Source organism: Chaetodon auriga, chromosome 13 (assembly GCF_051107435.1).
Source record: "Chaetodon auriga isolate fChaAug3 chromosome 13, fChaAug3.hap1, whole genome shotgun sequence".
NCBI classification, from domain to species: Eukaryota; Metazoa; Chordata; class Actinopteri; order Chaetodontiformes; family Chaetodontidae; genus Chaetodon; species Chaetodon auriga.
The window spans coordinates 12378907-12391107 of NC_135086.1; the positions used below are offsets into that span (position 1 = coordinate 12378907).

The 12201-nt window shown below is 43.1% G+C and overlaps 1 protein-coding gene across 9 annotated transcripts in view; it reads right to left on the reverse strand.

The window, feature by feature from the left end:
- Positions 1–323: 323 nt before the first annotated feature.
- LOC143330611 (bromodomain adjacent to zinc finger domain protein 2B-like) overlaps positions 324–12201 on the reverse strand; it is a 46848-nt gene continuing 34970 nt past the window's right edge. For 6 of the 9 annotated variants that reach the window (XM_076747302.1, XM_076747301.1, XM_076747308.1 and 3 more), the window contains 22 exons: positions 12076–12141; positions 11121–11186; positions 10923–10967; positions 10642–10674; positions 9591–9656; positions 9327–9467; positions 8057–8311; positions 7137–7360; positions 6641–6715; positions 6250–6484; positions 6078–6140; positions 5849–5993; positions 5084–5742; positions 4529–4817; positions 4187–4342; positions 3871–4025; positions 3515–3720; positions 3124–3259; positions 2546–2692; positions 2068–2357; positions 1728–1871; positions 330–1600 (listed from right to left, as the gene is read on the reverse strand). In XM_076747302.1, the coding sequence (XP_076603417.1) occupies positions 1453–1600; positions 1728–1871; positions 2068–2357; positions 2546–2692; positions 3124–3259; positions 3515–3720; positions 3871–4025; positions 4187–4342; positions 4529–4817; positions 5084–5742; positions 5849–5993; positions 6078–6140; positions 6250–6484; positions 6641–6715; positions 7137–7360; positions 8057–8311; positions 9327–9467; positions 9591–9656; positions 10642–10674; positions 10923–10967; positions 11121–11186; positions 12076–12141 (3744 nt within the window). In that variant the 3' untranslated portion in view covers positions 330–1452. Of the gene's footprint in view, positions 1601–1727; positions 1872–2067; positions 2358–2545; positions 2693–3123; positions 3260–3514; positions 3721–3870; positions 4026–4186; positions 4343–4528; positions 4818–5083; positions 5743–5848; positions 5994–6077; positions 6141–6249; positions 6485–6640; positions 6716–7136; positions 7361–8056; positions 8312–9326; positions 9468–9590; positions 9657–10641; positions 10675–10922; positions 10968–11120; positions 11187–12075; positions 12142–12201 lie in introns of all 9 variants that reach the window. The other 3 variants (XM_076747304.1, XM_076747305.1, XM_076747307.1) reach the window with 3 other exon arrangements.

Consider the following 12201-nt stretch of genomic DNA (forward strand, 5'->3'; position numbering starts at 1 on the left):
CTGCTTTACTCTGCTGGGTAGCTCACCTCTGACAATGCTTCATATTTTAATTGTTCATCTTTCATAGATAAAGTACCTTCCAACTCAATTAACGTATATTTCCCACTGAGGTAGAGTAGAACTGTTAAGTAGCAAAATATGGAAAATTACAAGTATACCGAAGTTGTACTTAAGTACGTTATTTGGGTAAATGTACATCATCACATTCCACAACTGGCCCTGAATAAAGTCAAATAAAACATGAACTCAGTGTCAGACCATTTCACTTAAGTGTTAAAGCAACATCAACCAAGGGAGATAGTGAAGGCCTAACAGTGTTATTTGGAAAAACAGGTTTATTTTATCTGTGCCACACACCCACTATTTAAAAATAATATTCCCACAAAAGTCGCTACTCATTTCACAATATTCATAATAAAATACAGTTACTTCTGGCTTCAGCTGTCTTGAGACGCCTCCGGTGGACCCTGACACTGCCCCGCTCCCGGCTGGACCAAAGCCCGGTGCAGGTTTTCAGGTCTGTCCTCGGGGTGTCTGACGCGGCTGAAGGAAATGCTTGGAGATGAAACACACTATATGCACCACATCGATTCTTTTCAAAGGAAAGGCTCTAAAGAGTTTTACATTTTGTGTGAGGGTTTCCTACAGTACAGTGTGTGCAGGACACACATAAAGCACACGCACTGAAAATATATATAAAAAAAGAATAAATAAATAAAAATAACTCACTCCTCTTAACGCCGTTGAGAGGTCAGAGGTCAGGCACTACAATACTGAGGAGACCAGTGTTTTGAGTTGATATTCAGCACATGTAAAGTACAGTATGAGACATATGAAGTGCTACAATCATCCTTATGCATGAACTATATTTTACCGAGACTGTACTGTGTGTACTGTACTCTCTGTACACGTTAGAAATAACACTTGTAAATAGTGGCAGCGATGCCTCCTTGTATTTCACACCGTTAATGCAGACGAACTGCTGGCACCCTACAGTACAGTCAAAAAGCTGTAAACAATTCTTTTTTTATTGGCTTGTTCAATAATCCATAAAACAATATTTTCATATTTTTTTTTAAAGCTGTGTGCCATTTCCTGCTTTTTCTTACAAAAGACAGACTGTAACATAAATACTTGAGAAAATAAATACACACCAACACTAAGGGAACGTACTGATGATAAAAAAAAAAAAAAAAAAGAGTTATCTACAGTGGAAAATCTTTGCTTCCCAAATATTGAGTCCAAGAGTCAGTGCGTTTTGATAAAGGAAACAGTATTGCACTTTTCAGATATTAATCCACGAAGTGTCTTTTCTCAGCAGGAGAAACTTTGAGAAGTCAATGTTTCCCTAACTGTGTATTTAGTGTCACAGGTGAAGAGAAGGCCCCCAACACTAAAGACGAAGTCTGATATGTAGAGTAGCGTAGAAAGTCCAAACTGTTTTTTTTTTTTTCATTTCAGGAGCTCGGTCCATCGTTTGTCAAAAAAGCTCCTCATGCTGTGGCCGGCTCGTCCGATTTCTGAATCGTCTTCATTAAATCGTTCGCAGTTCTCAAAAACCAGGTTCACGTCAAGGATGAAAGCTTCCAAATTTGAGTACCTGCAATTATTAGAAAAAGGTTTTCCTTTTAATTTAGATGCAGCAGGAAAATCAAAAAACGGAAAATTAGGACATGCATACATCCGTGGTCTTAAAAAGCAACACTGTGGCAGTGACACAAACATACTGGCTGTTGGTGAGCTTCTCTCTGATGGTGGAGAAGTCCATGGGCTTCTTGATGACCTTCCTGTACCCGGGGACAGCCTTGTGGTCGACCGGTGTGAGGAAGGGCCACGCGTCCTGATGGGCCTCCAGCTCAGCCAGCAGCTCTCTGGAAAGAACAAGTACAAGCAGCAGAAGATATGAAATGAAGCAGTGAAAGTCAGAGTTTTGACTGTCACAGATTCACAGATCACAAGGGCTCATCTAAAAAAATAAGTGATTTTCAACAACGAGAAGAGGGAAAGTACATCTGTTAATGTTTTTAGGAGGTTCTATGCATGCAGTGAGCATGTGCTCAAGCGTACCGGCACGCTGCCAGCCCATTTGAGTTGCTGTCTTTGGCCGTTTTGGCTTTTTTCACACAGGGGACGGGGCTGTCATGGCCGGCCTGGGAGCCAGGAGGGCTGTCGTCTCCTTTCCTCTTCTTGAACTCCTTGGTACCTTTTTTTGGCACGCTGTTGCTGCTGGCAGCCTCCTCTTTGATGAGCTCTCCTCCCACAGATGGCTTACCATTTCGTTTTACCTCGCTGCCTTTCTTCCCTCCTCCAGCTGTTCGGCTCTGTTGCCTCCTGCTCCGGGGGGACTGACCACTTTCCTGATTGACAGAACACACAGAAGACTAGTGCAAAGAGACACACACAAAACACACTACGTTCAGAGCAATTAACTGGACCCTCTCATTGGACAATTGCATGGTCTGTGGCCCCTTAGATCACCTCTAATAGATCGAAGAGACAAAAGGAAAGAGTCTCAGCTCTGTGAATAAATATTCAGGACATGTACCTTCTCTACACAAGTGGGACAAAACCAGTCGCCGTCAGGTACTGTAGTGATCTTGGGTTTGTGGCAGTAGGTGTGGCAGCCTTTGTCACAGCCATCGCAGAGTAACAGCAGTTCTTCATTATCCCCCTTTTGACAGAGCTGGCAGTGCTGGAAACACCAAATATACATAGCTGTGAATTCAGCCTGAGATACATCACCGTGAAAAGAAGTGATTGTGTGCAGCCAGGCACACTGAACGATGCTGATTGGTTACTAATTGTGCTGTTATCTGATGTGGTTGTTGCCAAGTAATGATGTATTGTAAACTGATGATGATAACACAACTTTCGCCTAACAACAGAGCCCCTTTGAGGAACACAGGCTGCGCAGATTCATTGTGTTAACCTTGATTCTTTTCAAGGGGCTTATGTATTCTATTTTAGAAGTTTCTTTTATGAAATGGAACATGAAGCCATGCAGCCTAAAAGACTGATCTTCATGCACGAGCATCTTTAATGCGAGCTGTAAATTGGTGTTTAAATATATGTCTATAAAAACAAATCTGCGACTGTGTGAGAGAGACATTAAGGGTCACTCACCACTTTCATGATGGATCTTTCCCACGCAATGGATTTCTGCAGCTGCTGAATGCAGAGTGACAGCTGAGCTGAGCTGCGGACTTCATCGAGGGCTTTATGCCACAGCCTCATCCCGGGAGCCACCTCCTCCTCACTGCTTTGGGGTCACAGACAGTGAGACAGCGACACAGACTATAACTGTACACACATCACATATACAGTCTGTAACAATATCACATTAACTGATAACAGCCATTCACTACTAACAACAATAAGTAAGTGAAGATGGAAACTTGTTTAAGAAGCTGCAAACTAGCTAAGCAAACTGACAGCAGGATGAACCTTCACCATCACCACAGTGACATTATCCAGTCTGATCTGAAAGGTTGTACTTAAGGGTCTCTATAAGCACCTTCGCTCGATGTTCCTCTCCAGCTCTTCCAGCCTGATGACAGCTATATCGAGGGGATTGTCGGGCCGCCGCACCACGGTGCCAGGCAGTTCCTCCTGGCTGGGTTCACTCTGTCCCGTCTTCTCTGGAGCAGAAGAGGAGAAGAGCTTGTGCTCGTGATAGACCAGATCGTCTCTCTCTGACTGCGGCTCAGGATGCATCCAGCCCTGAGGGAGACATCGTGAAATATGGTCATCGCAACAGCATTTCATGACACAACACAGAAGAAGAAGTGAAGACACAGGCGTCCATCCAAGCCTATACAGGTGAACTAAAGAGAAGATGAAGGAGTGTGGTGCCTGTCTGTCCTCCTGTACCTTGACCTGCAGGCTCGCAGAGATGACTTTCCTCTCCAGATCCTCGACCCGCTGCAGCAGGCTGATGTCCACCTCCATGGCCTGCTCCTCAACACACCAACTCGCCACTGTCTTCTCACTCACCTGCTGCTTCTCCAGCTCTGCCACATCAATTGCTGCCACCACAGATACATACAAAAAATGACTGCACACGACTGTCTACTGTCATATTTCATGTGCAACCTAGTGGTACATGACAAACGGTCAAATAGCAATGGTTTCACATCACATCAGCATGTCTGCTGACTTAAAGAGAGCAGAGGAAATGTGGACCAACCATCTTTGCTGCTGGCACAGAGCTGGGTCATGAACTCCATATGTTTTTGGATCTGTTTCTGCAAGACCTTCTCTCTGACGCCTCGGCTGTGGAGGGCCTTGACCAGACGACGCAGGTCCTCCATCTTTGACACCCTCCACCAGCCATGCAGCATCTCTGCCAACACACACATGCACAAAGTTAAAAAACTATTGTCACATAGCTGTTTATATTTAGCAACATAGGGAAGTTGGAGACGTGACTCACAGCCATCACAGGGTGTTATTCCACTGCTGTCTGGGTAGTGAATGTCTATAGTGCAGCATATTTGTACTGTGCGAACTGGCAGGGAGCCATTCTTACCCTCGGGGACAGGCTGAGGATCAGGGCAGTCCTGGGTCTTGGCTACCTCCACAGCAGGGAATGAGGGACAAGCGGGCCTGTCACTCAGGGGCTCTGGGGTCTCGGTCTTGTTGACAGAGTTGTTATTTGCCAAGAAGAAGACCTTGTTCCCATTACCCTCTGCACACTGTGAGGCCAGATCCAGCATGGGGGGTAGAGAAGTACCAGAGAAGGGCAGGCTGGGCCTTGTGGCTGCGCTGGACATGTCACACAGTGTCAGTGTGCTCTGATGAATGCCAGACTTTACTTGCTGAGAGGGAAAATACACACACTTTAAAAACCATTTTATTTAACTACCGCATGCATAATGTATAAGCTAACACAGTGGTGGCAGTTAAAAGTGTCCAGCTTTTCCACTGCAGCTCCCCTGCATCGATGCTGAGAGTTGCTCAAGGTTTGTAACATCATGCAATGTGGAAAAATACTTGCAACATGTGTCGGAGTTCAAACAGCAGCACAGCGTGATCTGAAATAATTGCGACTGAGATGGAGATAGCAATATGATTATCCACCAACCTGAAAGATAGAAAACTGCATGTTATTGATCTTGGCAGGAGCGCTGGAGCTGGCCGTGGCCGAGGGATTAGGGGAGAGGGAGGAGGGGGATTTGGTGCTGATGGTCTGCAGAGGAGAGGAGGAGGGGGCCGGAGGGCTGGAGCCAGAGGTGACTGAGGACTCGTCACAAGGAGAGCGAGGAAAGAGGCTAAACCACTGGTTGCCCTTTTCTGTCAGTGCCTTGGAGAGCTGGTCGTCATGAAGGGTTGACTGAGGGATGCCGGTTATCCAGGGGCTGCTTTTGAGCAGAGATGGCACTGAAGTATCCATTTTATCCATCAGTCCCTGCTGAGGAGTGGCTGTCTGAGAGGCGGGATATGAGGGATAAGATGCAGCGGTAGGGACTTTAGCTGAATGACTGTTGTGAGAATTGATGTCTGAATCTTGAGCCATTTTGGCCACTTCAAGGAGTTTGCTGAGCTTAGAGAAGGAGCCGGGCTTTTGGAGGAAGAGGTTGAGACTGTCTTTGTCCTGCTGGCTCTCTGGAGTGGCTGTGTCACCGTCTGTGCTCTGCGCTGGGCTGCAGATCCCCGACTTCTTTATCTCTTCCGACTCTTCTTTCACTCTGATCACCTGAGCAGTCCTCTGTCTCGTCTTCTCTTTCTCCACCTCTTCATATCCTGAGTAAGCATGAAAAGGTCACATAAAGGCACAAAAAACACTGAACTTTCTATCCTGACAAGAGAAAAGGTGAATTAAATCTGAGATATCTGTTCTGGTTTGCACCTTCACCGCTCTCCATGCCCTCCACAAAGATGCCGCCACACTGCGGAAGGACCCAGTAACGTCTCTTGTAGCGGTCCTGTCCAATCGTCATGGAGCGCAGTGACTGAGATGCGACGAATAACTTCTGTCTGATCTGACTCTGTTGCTAAAGAGACAGAAAGTATGGCTATTAAATTAATTCATGAGCTGATCCTGAAGGAAAAAATGGTCCTCATAGGGTTTAATTTACCTTGTATGTTTTCTCAATCTGTTTCTCCAGCTCCTCCATGCTGGTCGAGTGTACACTGTCATCCTAGATGAAAAGATCTCATTAGTGTGAGGCCAGCAGACCGCCTGACATTTACTGTAACAAACACTAACTTAGCCGCTGCCTCCAGTAAAAGCACCATGCTGTCACTGACCTCCTCTTCACATATCTCTGCTTTCTTCCCCTTCTTCCCTCCGGATTCTTCTTCCTCCTCATCGTCGTCGTCTCCTTGGTCTTCACTGTCGTCATCCTCATCCTCTTCCTCCTCACTGTCCCCTTCTTTCCTCTTGCATTTGTTTCTGGCCATGGGGATGACAAACGTGTGGCTGTCCTCTCCCACCGCACTGCTGTCTCTCTTCCCTGTCTTCTTGGCGTGGATGCTCCTCAGTCTTTCGAGACAAAAATGGACAGTCAGCTTGTAGAGCGCACGTTCATGTGCAATTCAGATAAGATCCAGATTCTTTCAGCATCATCATCTGGTTAACTGACACAACATGTTCCAAGTATAATCTTCCAATAACATCTTAGGTGATGCATATACTCACTTGCGAAGCTTTCCCTCGACAACCCACTTATCCTTCCTCAGATTGGTCATGTGATCTATGTTTTTGTCGATCTCACTGCAAAGTATTAGACAATATAGAAACATGTTTCTATGACCGTTTTGTAGAATAAAAGAAGAGCATGATGCATTCGTGGCACTCCGCAGCATTCACAGAACAAATGCAAAACTGATGACACAAAACCAGTTTGATGCAACCTTGTGAAACTGTCCATCAGACTACAGTTTGTCGTATTCCTTTTCATACTTATATTATTCCATTAAAATTGAAGCCCCCATAAATAAAGCAAGCCAATACTTGCCAGTCTAAGGCACAGAGATTAATTACTTCAGGAACATAAGGAACACTTGTTTATACAGCGTACTGAATCATTTTCACAGGCCACCAGTGACTTCTTTAACACAAATGAATCAAAGCCTTAAACCAGGGTTTATTTCAGTGGTAGCTTGGTTTACTATGAATAGTCCAGGACCGTCACCTGATCACAGCCTTACTGCAGCAGAGCTCATTAACCAGGAATGCCAGCATGGAGGCCTTCTGTGATGGGTTGTGGGCCTGAAAAGCCTTGGTCCTGAGGCTGAGGGCCAGAGCAGCCAGCTCTGTCTGCTCACAGTGACCCTTCATGTAGATCCGCAGGATCTCAGACACATTGTCTCTGTTGATCCCCACATTAGTCAGGTGCTCCCCCAAGGCGGTCTTATTCTGATAGAAACAGAGTGTTTCAAAAATAGTCACAGTGTGAAAGTGCTTAATTGTTTTACCAAATATGTTTATATAGACTGTAAGAGCATCCATAAGAACACAATGGGAGTTTGGTAAAACACTAACACTGTCCTTTCAGGCAGCTACCTCTTTGTTAGGTAATGCAAGCAATGCAGCACTTAAGTGACCCCTGGGATGTGTCTGGAACACACTGAGGATGTGCAGATTATCATGAAACATGCTTGATGAGACTCTTCATTCAGCTGCACAGAGTACTGATAAATCCTAACACCTGCGTTTCAAATGGTTAGCTGGGAAGAAACTGGTCAATAAAACTGGAAAGGTTGCTGCGAACATGTTGTTACAAAGACAGCCACTGCCGACATTTCCATACGTGTACTATCCCATATTGTCATAATCTCTATAAACAGATGTCTGCACATGAATGCAGAATCTGCAGGCAAAGGGAAAAGATTTTGGTATCAGAAGCGTCCTGGTCTCTGTCTGTAGTTCTGACCAATCACATTTGAGTGAGCTTTAGTTGCATGCAGGTGAACAGTCAAAAGTAGAGCATAAGTAGGTAGTAGGTGAGTGTTTTTGTATGAATGTGAGTGCGCACACGAGTAAATTACAGTACAGGAACCATTTACAATTCAACAACTGTACACATTGTAAAGCTCACGGACAGACTCTCACCTTGTGACCTGCAGGTATTCCTGGATCACACACAGCTGCAGACAGCATGCTCACCAGCAGGTCCTGTACCTTGCCCATACTGTCCCCAATGTTGAGCAAGCCCTCTTGAAGGTCACTTAGGTGGAGCATGTGTGGATTTATGTCTAACCTCAGGACCTTCCCAAAGCTGTGTAGAAACTGCAGCACCATCAGGCAGTCAGAGAAGGTACTTCCAGGTAAGACCAGCCCAGGGATGTGGGACAATTCTGGAAGTGGCTGGAGAGAAATTATATTTTACATTATATTCATCGTCTCTCAACTATTGGACACAAAGAATCCACAATAAGACAATTACAAAATCAGGCTCCTGTCACCTGAAGAATATATCAAGAAATAAAGGACTTTACCATTTAGAAAAACTCTCTCCATGTGTTTATATTCAGTAGACTTGACTACTCTAATGCTGTCTTTACACGTCTCTCTTAGAAGTTGACCAGGCAGCTGCAGCTGATTCAGAACAATGCTGCTGGTCATTCAGACCAGGAGAGTGGATCACATTTAGTCCAGTTCTCAGATCTTCACACTGGCTTCCTCTTGTCAAATAACTGATTTTAAAATACTCCTGCTGGTTGGAACAGAAGACATTTCTGATCTGCCGTTCAGAGATGAACCCTCCAGACCTCTCAGATGGTCTGAGACAGGTCTGCTTACTTATCCCAGAAAACTTGAGCTCAGCTCCAAATCAGTTAAACGTGGGATTATTTATTCATTTCTTGTACTCCATTGTAATATGCATTGTTTGTCTTATTCTATTTTAGTTCATTTTTATTTTCTATTTTAATTTTAGTCTTTTTGTGTGTCTTGTGGTGTTCTTTGCTTCAGACTAGTTTGTCTAATCATATTAAAGAAATGTTGTGAATAAAGGCCACAGTATCTATCAGTTATTCTCTGGATGGTGTTATGGAAAAGAACAGCCACTTGGTGGCAGTATTTTGACCTACACCTGCTTTCACTTTAATCAATTCCAGATGCTTTCAGTGATATTGCACATCTATTTTGGTAGATCTGATAGTGAAACAATAAAACCATAAATTTGTCAAAAGCATTTCTAATCTTCATGCCTATAGCTCCTACAGTGATTATACTGATTGATTTCCATGTCAGAAAAATCCCCGTGCTGGTGGAAAATCCAATCTTTTCACACACATCTATTCCACAGATGGAGACTATCCGTGGTGACAATCATGGATACTCATTATCATCTGCCAGCAGCTCCACAGTGTGTGAATACCTTATGATCTGCTAAACACATGTCTTCATTTGGCTTCTTCAGCTCTTTTGCTTTTTCCAGTTCCAGCCTTCTCAGCTCCAGTTTCCTTTCCTTGTTTAACCGTTTCTCATCCTTCTTCTCTTTCTTCAGACGCTCTTTCTCCTACAGACAATAGGACAACAAAATATTACTGACATGGCTTATATTGTGCAGTGTGTACAATAAAACACTGAAGCAGAGCACAGGAGGCAGAATGACCGGAAACAAGGATCACGTGTTGCCCACCTCTGCCTTCTTACGGGCCTCCACAGCCTTCATGAGCATCATGTGCTGCCTGCGTCTTTCCCTCTCCTGGCAGAGCACAGACACATACTTTCTATTCCACTGACAGTTCGTAGAGAAAAGGGCTCATATTTGCAATGACCTCCACATGACGTGCATGCACAGTAGAAGACGAATCACAGTCATCACACAATCAAAATGTTGCACACTGCACTGTAGTTAAAACTGCAAAAACATGTAACAGTTAAACAAAACGGAGCACAATGACAGACAGAAAGCTAAGTTGCGAGTGGTGATGCATACACAAAGCATAAGCTCAAAGTTAGAAACAGCGATTATTAATCTGAGCATGTTGGCGAGCAGAAAAGTACCTACCAAGAGTTTTAGAAATATAAGCAGGAAATAAGTGTTATAAGGACGAGCAAAGCACTGACTTTATAAACAACTAATGAACAACGGCATATGAAATCAAGACATCCTGGAGATGAAATGTAAATGATTATATCTTAACTCCATCTATGGTATCATTGCTTCCCGTACACCTGAGATGTATTTAGTGAAAATAATGACGAAAATGAACAACCATGATAAAACATTTAAATCTCAAATGAGATCTCAAAAATCAAGACTTTTGTGTCTATGACTCAGTGCTGTAAATCACTGGCAAGTACACAAACCGTATATTGACTTTTCTCAGGTGATAGAATGGATTAGAAAATTGGCTCACATGCTGCAGAGTAAAAGGATTTTGAGGACCTAAATTTAATCAATCCAAAACAAAAACAATGTTCTTTCAGGCTATGAGAGTGCTTTGCATCCTGTTACAGTATTTTCTGTGGAGCTAAGGCATTTTTGATCGTATCGGGCAGATAATGGATGTGTTTTCTCTGGGAGACAAATAGCGCAGACGTATGCAGTGCACTGTTCTGGAAAAGCCATGCGGAAGGACGTAGTATGACTGCAGCCAACGCTACACTTTACGCATTGCTATGATGGCAACCATTTATCACAACACGTTCACAATATGTTGTTAAATGTACAGAAACAAACATACCCATACCATATCTAGTCTATGCCTCTCCAACTCCTGGTAGAAAGAGTTGGCAAAGTATTAAGAAATAGAAAAATCACACAAGAAAATCAATGCAAGAAAAATCCATCCAACGGTGAGCTGAGATAAAAATGTAACCAAGAATCCCAAAGCACAATTGGACAGGACATACTGTACAAAATAATGATCATGATTATTAGTTAAGAGACCATTTCTATGACATTCAGCTTAAGCACAGAGTACAAATGGCTTTGTTATAATGTGGCCATGGACAAAATACTGACCTGGTGCTTCAGTATGACCGCTTGCAGTCTTCGCATCTCTTTCTCCTTATAGAAGAAAAAAGAAAGATTATATCAATTAGGACCCAAAGCATGTACATAAAATGTCAGGCCTTCTCATACTGGACAACTTCAAGCAGTCTGAGGCCAGAAGCAGCAGTTAACAATCATAGTTTTGCTCTTAAATGTCATCGAACTCACCTTGTTTCTCTTCTCAGCCTCCAACATTTTGGCGTTGGCTGCTTCTTCTTTCTTCTTTCTTTTCGCCTGCACATGCAAAACGTGTGACGGTCATGCAACAGAGGCAATTCATAGACTCATCTAAAACACACACAGCGCGTCGACCACAGGACTTGAAGGAATACACTTTTGAATGAGGCAGCGAATTCTGATGAATTAAAACATCATTTTCTTAATTAAAGTCATCAAGTGAAAATTATAAAAGCCTCGGAAAAACATCTTAAATGTATAAAATATATATAAATAAGGTTTGTAAAAGAATCATTAAGTGTTGTACTTAATATTATGTATAAGTTTGACGTGTTTGCTAGATTGCTTTTGTCTGATATTTAATGCTGTCAATAGAAAATAGTCCACAGAAAGCTAAACAGAGCCAGTGGCTCACCGCTAACGTCAAATCTAACATGCTAAAATCTTGACCAATGAGATGATTATTTCCTCCCATTAACACTGAAAGACAAATTGGCTGGAGTTATTTGAAACACCAGCAGGCAATGAGAATAAATTAAGCAAAATTTCTATCAGTAATTACGGGCCCAACAAAATCCTGTTAAGAGCTGCATGCCAAGCGTGTCAACTGAAATTTGATTTATAAAAGCTAAAATACTTCACAGCTTCTATTAGTGGGGGAATGCAAAGTAGGTATTTCACCTAGCCATCATAAACTCTGGGCCACCTCTTACTTAATGAAATACTGTATTTTGTATTAAGCTCCATCACGGTCTGAGGAGATTTTCATATTCAATGGCACTTTTGCAAAAACCAATTAAGCATTAGTCACATGTACTTACTAGATGTGACGAAAAGTGGGACCACGTAATTTAGGAATAGCCTTTGGTTGGGTTTTTTAAAAAATCCTATCAACAGCAGAAAGGAAGTGTTTTAGAATGTTTCTGCAATAACTTTCAGGACGAACCTCGAGAATTTGCTGTGCACGGAGTTCTTTCTCCATACGAATTTGCTGAATGCGCTTGATCTTCTCCTGGTAAAAGGATGAGGGCGAGATCAAATGAATTAACTGTTAAGTCATGCATGTTATAGA